This window comes from Armigeres subalbatus, chromosome 2 (assembly GCF_024139115.2).
Source record: "Armigeres subalbatus isolate Guangzhou_Male chromosome 2, GZ_Asu_2, whole genome shotgun sequence".
Taxonomy (NCBI): Eukaryota; Metazoa; Arthropoda; class Insecta; order Diptera; family Culicidae; genus Armigeres; species Armigeres subalbatus.
Genome location: NC_085140.1, coordinates 228495527 through 228511660, shown reverse-complemented (window position 1 = coordinate 228511660; position 16134 = coordinate 228495527). Strand labels below are relative to the sequence as shown.

Below are 16134 nucleotides of genomic sequence, written 5' to 3'. Positions count from 1 at the left end.
GTATGCAGAAACATCCAAAAACAGTAAATTGCAGCTGGACTACACATTTTACGATGAAGAACTATGATACTCATACAGATCTCGGAGAATTAAATACAGAATGTTATGCAGAAAATCGCGAGAAGATTAGAGTTTGCCCGGCTAAGTTATTATCATTTCTCTGGAGTGGGGTTTGAGCGAATTTCGTTTCTTTTACCTTTGAAAAGAAATAAATTCACGCCTACAGCACTCCAGTAAAATGCTAATATCTTTGCGTAATAAACTCTAATCTTCTCGCGGTTTTCAGCATAACATTCTGTATTTAAGTCTACAAGAGCTGAATGAGTATCATGGTTCTTTATCGTAAATTGTGCCGTCCAACTGTAAATCACTGTTTTTGGATGTTTCTGCATACATTTTTCCATATAAACTTCCAATGAGTTTAGCACCGCCTAAACGTTGACCGATTTGGCTGAAATTTGGTCCAGAGCATCAGGGCATCAAATAGAACCGAATAAGAAGGCGACCCATGAAAAAATGTGAAAAAGTGTTTTTTGAGCCACCCTAATAAACAATTGCATCATATGATTGATGCAATGTTCAAAGCAAATACCAAAACTGAAGCTGGTCAGATTGGTATCAAATTTACTCAAAAAATTGTTATTGGACTTCGTTTTAATGAACCCAAATATTTTTTTTAATAATTTTGAGTTGGAATGCCCGCTCTTTACAGGGTAAGGAAGATGTATTATTAAACTTCCTGTCAGTTTATAATGTGCACATTCCCATTATAACTGAAACATATTTAAAACCTGGTCTTTTCATCAAAAGAGATCCAAATTATTTTATTTACCGAAATGATCGTCTTGACAGCGCCTGTGGTGGGGTCGCCATTGTCATTTATAGACGTATCAAACATAAATTATATTCTTCGTTTGCAGCCAAAGTTTTCGAAACCTTGGGAGTTTCTGTTGAAACAAATTTTGGACAATTCTTTGGAGCAAAGCTGCGAACACTATGGGTCGCCGGGCCTTCTATTAAAAGTTCTTTTTTGGAGCAATCATATAGCTTTTCGGTGCAACTTTGTTGCACGAGAAAGGCAAAAAAGGGTTTAGTACACTCTGGCGGCCGGAAATAAGGTGATTTGCAGTGGAAATTCGGCTTAAAAAAAAACAGATTAACCCACCTAGCGGTATTGATGCCTTTCTCGTTCATTATAAAATGGATCGAGAAATGTTTATTAAGGAGGTAAAGCGCTAAGCCAAAGTTTGTGATTGTAATATAGACTTTAGAGAATAATTCTCAATCTTCATTGACTTTCAAAATTCATTCCAGGGGCAGTCAAAATTTGTTCATGTTAAAAAATGGGTCATCACTATATCTTGCACATATTTATTTATGGAATAATGCTATGACAATTATAGTATAGCATATGTGATTGTAAAAATTGTGGGTGGTTTGGTTATACAAACCTCAGTTGAGCAGTCTGCAGCAACATGTAGTATATTGTCACGAATTTGTAGGCTTGGGATTACTACCTTTTCCTATACAGTAGCAGTTGTATACCTGACGACGTCCTTACAATCACGGAAGGAAGGAAAGGAATTTTAGTTCAACATCTATTATTGAAGATGCATAGATGTCTCAGGAAGGATAGTTGAGTGTTAGTGGGTAAGGTGAATAATAAAAAGCTCACCTGTCATAAGACGAGTTTATACAGGTGAAAACATTCCACTAAAAAGCTCAAAATAATTTTCTTAACAATAAAAAGCTTTTTTCGACGATATAGAGAGTTTGTCAATAATAGTATATGCTGGAAAATATTTAGAATACAATTTTCTTCCGAACCGTCCAAAGCAGAACAATATACTCGGATCTTGCAAATGTTTTGTATCATTCAAAACACGTTCAATGACCGCTAAAATCAAAACCACAAACTGGAATTTCGCATATGTTCTGCGTCGTACCTAAAACACGTCTGATCACGCGCCAATCAACTTACTCACTCGTATACGCGAACTTGTCTTGTCTTGTCTTAGCACATGCACAGTCAGTATTAAAAATTATCCTGGAAATGTTGCTTTTTTTTGAGCATTTTGTTGTCTGTATTAATATTTGCAGCATATAATAAATATGACACAAGTATTCAAACGGCCAGATCCACCGTGCAGACTTGAATTTAGGAGACAATCCATAACTCCTCGGCAATCAGATTATTTAATAATAAATAACATGATCAACGAAAAGTTTTGAATCTACAAATGGACGAAACGGGGACAGCCGTACCAATAGTTTTACATTCAGGAGGAAAGATGATTGACGAATCGTTGGAAGCTGTTGGGAGTGACTCCCCTATCAATTTGTCGAGAATAAAGCTATAGGGTAAGGCATAATAAAATATGTGTGGTGCCAAATTTTCAGTTAAAATTTCTACTCAGTAAATTCAAGTCGTTTCTACAAAATGCCGATAAGTTCAAATAGGGGGAATGACGGCTTTGGCAGGTTTTGTTCTATTATTATCAGGGTTTTTTTATGACTGATTATGCTCAAATTTGTCTTAAACATTCTTTGGATATCAAAGAATATTGTGGCCAAATTTCATAAAATTTGGTCGAAAAAACCCCCCTGACAATAATAGAACAAAACCTGCCAAAGCCGTATTTCCCCCTACATAGTTTTGAAAAAGGGGAGGAAATTTCTTACCTTGTCGATGGTTGTTAGTGTAAAATAGTTGTGTGTGTCTGCTCACATATATCCTATGATGTTTCTCACGTATTTCAGTTCATTTTTAACACTATTAGTCCAAGAAAATTGCAGTGGGCCGCTTTCCAATAGTCCTCCGAGTTAAATGTTTAGTATATGGAATCAGAAAGGAGAAAGAATCGATTAGTGATATTTCAAATGTGATATTCTCACGACGGACATTCAGAATGGTTCAAAGGGTGCAGGTGAGGGGTCATCAAATTAGGTAAACGAGTAAATTTACTATTCATCAATCCATAACCATTATACTGTTCATTATTAGTTCTAAATTCAAGAAATTATAGGCGATTAATCTTCAAAGTGATTCCCTCAAACTTTATATCTCATTCAGACAACATGCTCTCATAAAAAAATTTGCATCAAATTAATCGCAACGAAACTATTGTATCTAACGTTTTGTTTTGATCCATTTTGTTTAGATCCTCTGGGGCCATAACAAATATTACAGTCAAACCTCCATGAGTCGGTGTTCTATCGACTCGATATCGACTCATGGAAGCAAATTATGCCATATTAAAAAAAAAAATTCTGGGTTTCTGTGATGGACCCTGCAACAGCTTTCCAAAGATTTCCTATTCCACATCTCGATATTTCCATGAGTCGATGGTCTCTTCAATATCGACTCATGGAGGTTTGACTGTTATTCATTCTTTTGTAATGAATCGCTAACTTTGAGCGTGCTTACAGCGGCACACTAGGAGTTAACTTTCTGAAGTCAGTATGGCGAAATGCATCGTTCGATTTCTCAAAATTAAGCACCATCATCGAAAAAATGGTGGGCATAGTAGCGGACACCTTCCTACACAGGGTCGGATTTAGCCGGAAGGGGGCCCCGGGGCCGACAGCTGTGGGGGTTGGTTTTGTTACATAAGATTTGTGGGGGCCCAGGGCCACGGACCCCCCCCTCCCCCCGGCCCTTCCTTAAATAGGCCCTGTTCCTACATTAATGGTACCAAATAGTTTTTCATGAAAATTTCCTACTTTTCAGAAATCCCGCCTTAGATGCCTTTTGCCATACAAATTTCTGGTGGTTAACTCATGCTGGCGTAAACTATAGCGCCTGGATGTGGCAGCGGCGGGTAGAAAATCAGCCACTGCCAATAATGCATTGTCAAGGTTCGACAAACTTCCTCTCCTTTTCAAGATGTGCGTAATGAATTATTGGCAGTGGCTGATTTCCTACTCGCCGCAGCCACATCCAGGCGCTATAGTATATGCACAAAATAGCCAGCAAGAGTTAGCCGCCAGAAATTTGTATGGCGAAAGACATCTAACGCTGGTTTTCTCAAAATTAGGAACTTTTCATGAAAAACTATTTGGTACCGGTTATGAGGGATGGTGTCTGCTACTACGCCTACCAAATATTTTTTCGATTAAAGTGCTTAATTTTGAGAAATCGAACCTTAGATGCCTTTCGCCATACTGATTTCAGAAAGTTAACTCCTAGTGTGCCGCTGTAAGCACGCTCAAAGCAGTCGATTCATTCATTGATATTCCCTAGAACGTTTTGTAGTGGTACCTTATTTAAATAACAGAAAAATTCAAATGAGGCTTCTCTGAAATAACTGACAAAATTCTTTAATTTCTATATTTGTGAAAATACGAGACTTTACTTCAGTATTATATTTACCTTCTGTATTTGACATTTGAAACTTATATGTAATAATATAGACACTTACTTCTATAATAGTTCAAAAGCGACGTTAGTATCCAGAAACGATTGAGGGATGGACCATTAAACGTATTGCAAATTTCCAAAATAATGGGAGAATTTCTCAGATACGTGACTAACATATCTTACGTGGGGAAAAAGCAAGAGCTCGTAAACACAAATTGTGATTAAGGTAAAGGTACTATTTTACTACACAAAGTGTCGGAACCATCTAAAAAATCACCCCACGGGGATCCAATATCGCTGTAGTCGCTGTAGATGTCGTAAATGAATCACCCTTACTTATATTTCCGCCAGTCAGTTTTTGTTTGTAACCCTTTCCTTGGTGACTAGTAACATTGGAATGAGCTGCTTCACAATACGAAGAGCTAGCTGGAAGTCTCGTGTTATTGGAGTTCTTGACACCATCGTCTACCGATGTACTTCTGTTTGCGTGCTCATTGCCTTGATTACTGTCCTCGCTGTCTCCGATGAATGCATCTCCTGCTGCTTCTTCATCGTCATCATGACTATTATCACTGTCTTGATCGGTTTCGTTATCTGGGTCGCTCATTTGATCCTCAAACTCATTGTCAACATCTTCGAAATCGTCAAAGCTTTCATGTACCTCTTGTTCATCTTCCTCTTTTTCTTTCGTTTCCACTTTGATATCCAGGTCAGGTTTAAATTGCTCGCCGTTGAATTCCCGTTTCTCCTCTTGATACTGTTTAATTCGTTTCTTCCTCGCAATTTCTGAACATTTTCCACAATGGTAAACAATTTTGCTTTCACCGAACTTTTCCTCAATACTCGTATACCAACCAGACATACTTAACGCGCTGACTCTACTTTTATCATTCCAGCAAAGAATCTGTGCCTTCAAAATTTGTTCATCGAGTTCTGTGATGCATGGGTCTTCCTTAATTTTCTTGATAACGTCGTCAACATTTTCCAATTTCTTTCTTTTTAAACCGCTACTGATTGCCGTATCGATACAACCAAACGATGAAAGTGACAGTTTTCCTTCGGAATCTGCCCCCATACTTTCAAACAATCTTTGTCGTTCTTCTTTCATGGGAAGCAATTTTGCACGGTTAGCGATATTTTGTAGGGTGTGGAAAAAGTTGTAGTTTTCATTCCGTTCCAAGGATTCGATGGCATGGAGCCATTCCTTGGACTTTTGCAGAGCATCTCTGAGTTGATTATGCGATGGCAAGAAGTCTTCGATCACATGTGCTCGTTCAAGCAAGTTTTCTATTTCACTGATCTTATGCTGCGTTTCGGTTTTGAAACATTGGCTTGCAGACTGCTCCCAGTCAACAATCTATTAGAAAAAGAAAAAAGAAAAAGTAAGTACTAGTATTCGTTCTATGATGTTCTGTTCAAGTAAGTACCAAAATAAGATGATTCTATAACATTCCCCAGGAAACCACTCCCCAGAAAACCATTTCCCAGAATTTACTTTCCCCCAAAAACCATTCCCCAGAATGCATCATTTCCCAGATTTTTTTCATACCTGTAAATAGTTTCTATAAACCTAGACAATAATTGAAAAATGGTCCTTATTACAATCACGCCGTTTACCGAATGACATGAATGGTCGTTCCTATCACATTGATATAAGCGAACATCTCAGAAAATAATAATCTGCAATGAAACACTAAATGCATGCTTAAAAAAGTTAAAGTTCGAACAAATGTGTTCATTTGTAATTAACCTTATTCCCGGCAAATGCTAACCTTTATGTGGACTCTCTCATTATAGCGGGTGGTTATTAACGCACACATAAATTTGTTTGTAAATTTCTTTAATTTTTTTGCCACTGTGAATTTTTTTAGTGCGGGTAAATTCATGTTTCAAAACAAGGCATCATCTGCTTGTTTGCCATACTCCGGGTAAACGCGTCATTTGAAAGAAGGCGTATTTCAGGAGATGTTTCTAAGAACCACCCCCCCTCTCTTCGTAACAATCCGTAACAATTTTTACAACTACCTTCATCTCTATGCGAAACGCGTAACAAAAGCTGTTTATTTGAAAAGACCCTAATTTTGGTAGAATTTAATGAACGGTGCACTAAATTATTATGTATTGTATATTTCATGCTTTTTTAAAGATAATTTTTATTGTGGAAAAAAAGTGAATATATTTTCTCTATGCAATTAACATGATACACTATCCAGTAACACCCCCAAAATTTTGTGTAACAAATCGTAACTAAAATCCAACAACCACTCATCCCTTATTTCGCGTAACAAACGCTATCTAATGCATTACGTTATGTAATATTTGAACAGACCCAATGTGCGTGAGTCAAAAAAATGTATCACTAATTTGCCTTTTCCGAGCAAATACGTATTTTAAAAGAAGGAATCATCTATTCGTTAACATTATATTTCGGACAAATTCGTGCTTTTCAAGAAGGAATCATTTACTCATTTTTCTTTTTCCGGGCAAACGCGTGTTTCAAAAGAAGGAATAATCTACTTTGTTATCTTATTCCGTAAAAAGAAAGAGTCATCTATTCGTGTGCCTTATTTCGGCAAATGCTGGATAAAGCGTACCACTGGTACTTCGCGTCACGGTGTGCCTGTAACGGTTATTAACGAAAAAAATGTCCATCCATTCTGAACTCGCCTTTCGAAAGATATAATATCCAGGCGTCTGCTATTAAAATTTCAAAATATTTCATCTAGGAAATCAGTGATACGAAAACGAGCTCCATTTGGAAAAAAATGGGAAAGGCTAGATCACACGAGGAAAACCGCCTTTTCCGAGAACGGTAGACGGAAAAAGCATATATGCCCCACTTCGGAACGTCTCAACAATTTAACTGACTTGTTGAACTACGATGCATTTACTTCATAAATTAATGCATTTACTACATAAATTAACTGACACAGGGAATACTAGTATCCGACTTAGAACTAGAAGAGAAAAAACATCGCATTTCCATAAAGCCAGGTAAGAAAATGAGAGATTTTAAAAGACTGAAACTACGGCTGTGCGGATTTTTGCCGAGCTGCAGAAATAAAAACTAAGTGTGTACAGTTAAGGTCGAAATACGTATATGTAAAAGTAATACCATTTGGTGAAATTGAATGGAATTGTAGTAAACTCGTCTCATGACAGTGAAATATTATAATAATGATCTCTAACATCCTATGTTATTTATTTGTTTTCTATTATTCAGAAAATAGGTTTAGGTTATAGTTGGTTGAGGTTGCAAATTGCATATTTGATGATAATTTATTTGGATGTAATCAGGAGGAAATTCACGGTATATATGGTTGCATATTAGTGAAATATCGAACGCAAAAGTCATGAAATATGTAACTGCTATAACTTTCGATTCCCTAGATGAAATATTTTGAAATTTTCATAGCAGACGCCTGGTTATTATTGTGATGTTTGTGAGGAATTAAAAGACTTCTCGCGTTTGACTTACAATTAAAGTGTATTTACGAAAATGCGTCTTAACACGTACGCTCTCGACTTAAAACTAAAGACACGTTTGCTTGCTCATTTTCTCTCTACGTTGGTAGCGCTGCCTGATACACTGATACAAATACACTCAAAATAATCCACACGTTATTGCTACCTGGAAATTCACGTAGATGGCTGAAAATGAACTTTTCTGCAAGTTCATCTGCAGAAGATAACAATCATGAAGTATATGATGCATACTAAATGAGGCATCGGTGGATTTTACTGCGGACACCTGGTCACTTCTACGTGAAAATCCCATGAAGGCTTGCAGTTCACTTTGACAGCCAAACTTTGTTCATTTTATGTTTGTTGTGGAAAGCATCACAAGTTTGATCACAAAACAGATTGTTACGGTGCGCAGTTAGCCAGAAGAAGATTCGTTCGAGCATGTTGGTGACAAAAGATCAACACAGGTAAAACATATTAATTGATTATTGCAATCTAATAAATAAGATTTTATTGCAGGAAAGTAAGATTATCAATTTATCAGCTTTCCGTGAACTGGTCTACCGGGGCTATATGACCAGCACCAAAATAAGCGAGATAAAATGAAGCAATTTTGCGGATTACTTTCGCGGCTGGTCCGATCCACATTACTTTGGAAGTATTTGTACTTATGATTTATTATTGTGCAATAAATTGTATTTTGATCATTGTTTGAATAATTTTGATGGCCTCAATTTTATTTGTATGTATTGACATTGAAAACCATTTCAAAATATAAATGAAACTGATAAAAATCAACCAGAAATACAATGGATTTTAAACATGTTTAATATGATTTTCATCACAACACTAATTAATATCTACCAAAACATAGAGTGGAATCTACCGAAAAGTCACGTAGCTATTACGTCACACACCAGTAGATCAAGAATTCATGAGTTCATTTGTAGTCACCTACGTTCCACGTAGCCCTTACGTGAAAAGTGTGATGGAAAAAAGTCACATATGTTTTCACGTAGCATTTACGTTTGGATTATTTTGAGTGTATCACAATTAGGCGGTACCCCGTTTGGCATAATGCCATATGGCATAATGCCGTTTGGCATAACGCCGTTTGGCATAATGGTTATTTGGCATAATGGCCGTTCGGCATAATGGCCATTTGGCATAATTTGTATGCGGTGTCAAATTGAGGGCCGTTTGGCATAATGGTCATTTGGCATAAGGGCCGTTTGGCATAATAGCCATTTGGCGTAATTTGTATGCGGTGTCAAATTGAGGAACGTTTGGCATAATTTACATACTGCTCCAAATTAATTGCCCAGGAATCTACTTAGCATCATCGGAGGTGAATTACTCCGATGATGCTAAGTAGACTTTAAAGCTCTAAAAATTATACGAGAATTTTCGGTATACAACATTCCGCGGTAATCCATTTCTTGATGAACCACATCGCGATCATAACCATTGCGCAATATTACATTATGCGTTTTGTATCATTCCGCAGTTAGAATTATTTTGCAGTGAATCGTTTTGCTGCCAATACCCGAGCAAATTCGAGTATTCAAAGAAGACAAAATAACATATTTGGCCTTATACCGGGCAAATGCGAGCAGTTATAGAAGGCAAAATAACACATTTTGCCTTATAACAGGCAAACACGTGCATCACGAAACGGTACACCATAAAATTGTTGAGACAGTCAAACTTCCATGAGTCGATAACAAAGGGACCATCGGCTCATGTAAATATCGAGAAGTGGAATATAAAATACTTGAAAAGCTTCCCGGGCAACAAAAGTCAGGCAAAGATGGTTGCAGCAACTTGTTTGTGACCAAATCTGGTCACAGATGAATTGCAGTAACCTATGTGAAACAGCATGGACTATGTCCAAGGGCTTGACGATCCCTCCCCAGGCCATCTGCGAGTTGTGGCGCCTGCCTAGGATGTGGTGGGGTTTGACAGTGGGCCCTGTTAAACCTCTATAAAAAAGCTGCATGTATCCGCAAGTAGGCTCCGCCAAAGCGACCGTGTGCCGCTCAAAGCGCACAAGCCCAAGTCCTGGTGTTAGGTGGGACGCTAAACAGCCCTGACACGACGGCCCTCCGACGAGACAGGAGGTTTGCGCAGGCCCAATAAGCCGCCTTTAAAAACAACTATTACGAACGACATAGAAGATAATACGACTCGATACAATCGGCAACGACCTAGGCGACGAATAAAGGATCACGATTGGAAGCTTGGAACATGGAACTGCAAGTCGCTAGGGCTTCGCAGGTTGCGATAGGATAATTTACGATGAATTACACCCCGCAACTTCGATGTCGTAGCGCTGCAGGAAATCTGCTGGACAGGACAGAAAGTGTGGAAAAGCGGGCATCGAGCGGCTACCTTCTACCAAAGCTGTGGCACCACCAACGAGCTGGGAACCGGCTTCATAGTGCTGGGAAAGATGCGCCAACGCGTGATTGGGTGGCAGCCAATCAACGCAAAGATGAAGCTGAGGATAAAGGCCGTTTCTTCAACTATAGCATCATCAACGTGCACTGCCCACACGAAGGGAGATCCGACGACGAGAAAGAAGCGTTCTATGCGCAGCTGGAGCAGACATACGATGGATGCCCACTGCGGGTCGTCAAAATCGTCATCGGTGACATGAACGCTCAGGTAGGAAGGGGAGAATGTATAGACCGGTCATTGGACCGGATAGTCTGCATACCGTATCGAACTAAAACGGCCAACGATGCTTAAACTTTGCAGCCTCCCGCGGAATGGTAGTCGGAAGAACATTCTTCCCCGTAAGAATATCCACAAGGCCACATGGAAATCACCTAATCAAGTAACGGAAAACCAAATCGACCACGTTCTAATCGACGGTAAATTCTTCTCCGACATCACGAACGTACGCACTTACCGCAGTGCGAATATTGAATCCGACCACTACCTCGTCGCAGTATGTCTGCGCTCAAAACTCTCGACGGTGATCAACACGCGTCGGAGTCGTCCGCCGCGGCTTAACATTGGGCGGCTACAAGACGGTAGACTAGCCCAAGACTACGCGCAGCAGCTGGAAGTGGCACTCCCAACGGAAAAGCAGCTAGGCGCAGCATCTCTTGAAGATGGCTGGAGAGATATTCGATCCGCCATTGGAAGCACCGCAACCGCTGCACTAGGCACGGTGGCTCCGGATCAGAAAAACGACTGGTATGACGGCGAATGTGAGCAGTTAGTTGAGGAGAAGAATGCAGCATGGGCGAGATTGCTGCAACACCGCACGAGGGCGAACGAGGCACGATACAAACGGACGCGGAACAGACAAAACTCGATTTTCCGGAGGAAAAAGCGCCAGCAGGAAGATCGAGACCGTGAAGAGACGGAGGAACTGTACCGCGCTAATAACGCACGAAAGTTCTATGAGAAGTTGAACCGTTCACGTAAGGGCCACGTGCCACAGCCCGATATGTGTAAGGACATAAACGGGAACCTTCTTACGAACGAGCGTGAGGTGATCCAAAGGTGGCGGCAGCACTACGAAGAGCACCTGAATGGCGATATGGCAGACAACGGTGGCGGTATGGTAATGAACCTAGGAGCACGCGCGCAGGACATGCGACTTCCGGCTCCGAATCTCCAGGAAATCCAGGAGGAGATCGGCCGGCTGAAAAACAACAAAGCCCCTGGAGTTGACCAACTACCAGGAGAGCTGTTTAAACACGGTGGTGAAGCACTGGCTAGAGCGCTGCACTGGGTGATTACCAAGGTGTGGGAGGATGAGGTTCTGCCGCAGGAGTGGATGGAAGGTGTCGTGTGTCCCATCTACAAAAAGGGCGATAAGCTGGATTGTAGCAACTACCGCGCAATCACATTGCTGAACGCCGCCTACAAGGTACTCTCCCAAATTTTATGCCGTCGACTAACACCTATTGCAAGAGAGTTCGTGGGGCAGTACCAGGCGGGATTTATGGGTGAACGCTCTACCACAGACCAGGTGTTCGCCATACGTCAGGTATTGCAGAAATGCCGCGAATACAACGTGCCCACACATCATCTATTTATCGACTTCAAAGCCGCATATGATACAATCGATCGGGACCAGCTATGGCAGCTAATGCACGAAAACGGATTTCCGGATAAACTGATACGGTTGATCAAGGCGACGATGGATCGGGTGATGTGCGTAGTTCGAGTTTCAGGGGCATTCTTGAGTCCCTTCGAAACCCGTAGAGGGTTACGGCAAGGTGATGGTCTTTCGTGTCTGCTATTCAACATCGCTTTGGAGGGAGTAATACGAAGGGCAGGGATTGACACGAGTGGTACGATTTTTACGAAGTCCGTCCAGTTATTTGGTTTCGCCGACGACATTGATATCATGGCACGTAACTTTGAGAGGATGGAGGAAGCCTACATCAGACTGAAAAGCGAAGCTAAACGGATTGGACTAGTCATCAACACGTCGAAGACGAAGTACATGATAGGAAGAGGCTCAAGAGAGGTCAATGTGAGCCACCCACCACGAGTTTGTATCGGTGGTGACGAAATCGAGGTGGTTGAAGAATTCGTGTACTTGGGCTCACTGGTGACCGCCGATAACGATACCAGCAGAGAAATTCGGAGACGCATAGTGGCTGGAAATCGTACGTACTTTGGACTCCGCAAGACGCTCCGATCGAATAGAGTTCGCCGCCGTACCAAACTGACTATCTACAAAACGCTTATAAGACCGGTAGTTCTCTACGGACACGAGACCTGGACGATGCTCGTGGAGGACCAACGCGCACTGGGAGTTTTCGAAAGGAAAGTGTTGCGTACCATCTGTAATTGGGTTGCAGATGGCGGACGGTACGTGGAGGAGGCGAATGAACCACGAGTTGCATCAGCTGTTGGGAGAACCATCCATCGTTCACACCGCGAAAATCGGAAGACTGCGGTGGGCCGGGCACGTAGCCAGAATGTCGGACAGTAATCCGGTGAAAATGGTTCTCGACAACGATCCGACGGGAACAAGAAGGCGAGGTGCACAGCGGGCAAGGTGGATCGATCAGGTGGAGGACGACTTGCGGACCCTCCGCAGACTGCGTGGTTGGCGAAGTGCAGCCATGAACCGAGCTGAATGGAGAAGTCTTTTATGTGCAGCACAGGCCACTCCGGCCTTAGTCTGATGATAAATAAATGTGAAACATGTGCTGCTAGGGTTTTCAAGGGACCATCGCAGTAATCCATAACATATTTTATAATATGGCATAACTTGCTTCCATGGCTCGTTATCGAGTCAGAACATCGTCTCTTGAAGGGTTCACTGTATATCCCGCTGAAGATTATTCACTTCAACACCTTATCATTCTCATTCCCTATAATTTACCCTTCTTTGAAATGCGAGCAGTTCTTTGTTTATTTCAATGGAATTTAAGAACTGACCATTTCTTAAAAGCCTTGATAGAAAAACTTTCATTCACTTTTCTGTAATTTACCCTTCTTTATTGCATATGAATTGTTGCAAACGGCAATTAATTTGGAACCGTATATAAATTATGCCAAATGACCTTTATGCCAAACGGCCCTCATTTTGACACCGCATACAAATTATGCCAAATGGTCGTTATGTCAAACGGCCCTTATGCCAAATGGCCATTATGCCAAATGGCCTTCAATTTGACACCGCATATATATTATGCCAAATGGCCATTATGCCAAACGGCCCTTATGTCAAATGGCCATTATGCCAAACGGCGGTACCCCCCGATACAAATATCACAATTATATCTTTCGAAAGGCGAGTTCAGAATGGATGGACTTTTTTTTCGTTAATAACCGTCACAGGCACACCGTGCGCGTACCTGAAGGAATAAAATAGACCCCATCTCGCGGTCCTTAGCCTCTTACCCAGCAACTCCTATCCCTACCTCCCCGCGGTGCTGGCCGGGATGCGAGCAACCTTTGGGGAAGATCGGGTAACCAACCCCGGTGGGAACTATGGTCGTATGCTGACAGGGAAGGGGGGGTTTGCTCCTCTCCCGAGGTGCAAATCTTATTGAGCGTCTGTTCTCTATGTCAGGATCGGCTCACAACAGCGTCTGTTCTCCATATTAGGGGCGGCTGATCATCGTCCGAGTGCCAGCGAGGGACTCTAAGTGAAATTGTGCACCATGGTCTACCGGAAATAAGGAGGAATGGTCCTCCGGAAATTTAGGGGGTTTGGTGTCAGGCCCTGCAAGCCAGCCAAAAAAAAAACTCACGCAACGAACAATCAACAAGAGAGTACGGACTGGAACCATCGACGAAGACCACTGCGACGAAAAAAGACTAGCGATTGGAAACTCGGTTCGTGGAACTGCAAATCTCACAACTTCATCGGGAGCACACGCATACTCGCCGATGTGCTCAAGGACCGTGGATTCGGCATCGTAGCGCTGCAGGAAGAACATTTGAATGGCGCTGAGAGTACATGCAGTGAAAGTCAAGGCAGCGGAGGAGATGACTACGTCAGTTCAGCGGACGATGGAAGCCAACCAGCCTCCACCTTGAGGGAAGTTAAGGATGCCATCCAACAGCTAAAGACCAATAAAGCAGCTGGTAAGGATGGTATCGGAGCTGAGCTCATCAATATGGGCCCGGAAAAGCTAGCCACTTGCCTGCACAAATTGATAATCAGAATCTGGGAAACTGAACAGCTACCGGAGGAGTGGAAGGAAGGGGTTATATGCCCCATCTACAAGAAAGGCGACAAGCTGGAGTGTGAAAACTTTCGAGCGATCATCATCCTTAATGCCGCCTACAAAGTTATGTATATCCCAGATCATCTTCCGTCGTCAACGGACCAGATCTTTACTGTACGGCAAATCCTTCAAAAATGCCGTGCCAGGTCCCAACGCATCATCTGTTCGTTGATTTCAAGGCGGCATACGACAGTATAGACTGCGTAGAGCTATGGAAAATTATGGACGAGAACAGCTTCCCTGAGAAGCTTATCAGACTGATCAATGCAACGGTGGATGATGTGCAAAACTGTGTGAAGATTTCGGGCGAACACTCCTGTTCGTTCGAATCGCGCCGGGGACTAAGACAAGGTGATGGACTTTCGTGCATGTTGTTCAACATTGCGCTAGAAGGTGTCATGCGGAGAGCCGGGTGTAACAGCCGGGGTACGATTTTCAACAGATCCAGTCAATTTATTTGCTTCGCGGATGACATGGACATTGTCGGCCGAACATTTGCAAAGGTGGCAGAACTGTACACCCGCCTGAAACGTGAAGCAACAAAAGTTGGACTGGTGGTGAATGCCTCAAAGACAAAGTACATGCTTGTGGGCGGAACAGAGCGCAACAGGGCCCGCCTGGGAAGCAGTGTTACGATAGACGGGGATACCTTCGAGGTGGTCGAGGAATTCGTCTACCTCGGATCCTTGCTAACGGCTGATAACAATGTCAGTCGTTAAATACGAAGGCGCATCATCTGTGGAAGTCGGGCCCACTACGGGCTCCAGAAGAAACTGCGGAACCACGCACCAAATGTGTCATGTACAAGACGCTCATAAGACCGGTTGTCCTCGTCCTTGAATTCCTAACCACCTCAAACTTGTATGCATTGATGTACAGCATTTATACATTTTTAAATTAGTGTTCCATTGGCATTTTCTCAGTTACTAATAGTTAGCTTCACTAAACTTGCCATTTATCTTGTGTGGGAAGCAGAAATGGATACACTATGGCCACGATTCACGGAGTCGAGAATGGTTTTCATCTGAACCGACAATTGAACTCAATATCTCCAGATTGAATAGTTGTAAGCCCGAATATGGGACATCGTAACATTTGATTTGTAGCTGCTGTCCCGTTCATGAGCAACTGCGTTTCTCAATATCAATAACATATTTAAATACAGAATTGCAAGCCAAGCCAATATCATATTTTGATATCATTTTGATAATAGAAAATAAAAATAGTTTTCCTAACCGTATATTTTGAATAAATCGCAGTTAAGTCGCGAATGGTTTATGAATATTATTATCACAATATTAAAATAAAATGATACGATATAATTTTTTTTACTAATTTTGTTATTTTTGTTTGGATATCATCCGAAATCAAATAAAACTAGTAGTGAACCGAATTAGATTTTTTTGTTCTCAAGGTGTTTAGAAAATGACTAATTGATAACTAATCTAGTTTGTAGGTCTTGATATCGCATATAAACTCATATTTTCTATCAAACACGTTACTGAACAGGATATAAGTATTTTGATATCACTATATGGTCCAAATATCAAAGTTAAGATATTTTAATTTTTTTTTTGTTTTTCTTCCATATAATTA

General features: G+C 41.4%; 1 protein-coding gene across 1 annotated transcript in view; it reads right to left on the bottom strand.

Moving 5' to 3' along the window:
- Positions 1–4350: 4350 nt before the first annotated feature.
- Positions 4351–16134, bottom strand: part of LOC134211829 (lysine-specific demethylase 5) — a 31807-nt gene continuing 20023 nt past the window's right edge. The window contains exon 4 of the mRNA XM_062689117.1: positions 4351–5717. Within this exon, the coding sequence (XP_062545101.1) occupies positions 4626–5717 (1092 nt within the window). The 3' untranslated portion in view covers positions 4351–4625. The remainder of the gene's footprint in view (positions 5718–16134) is intronic.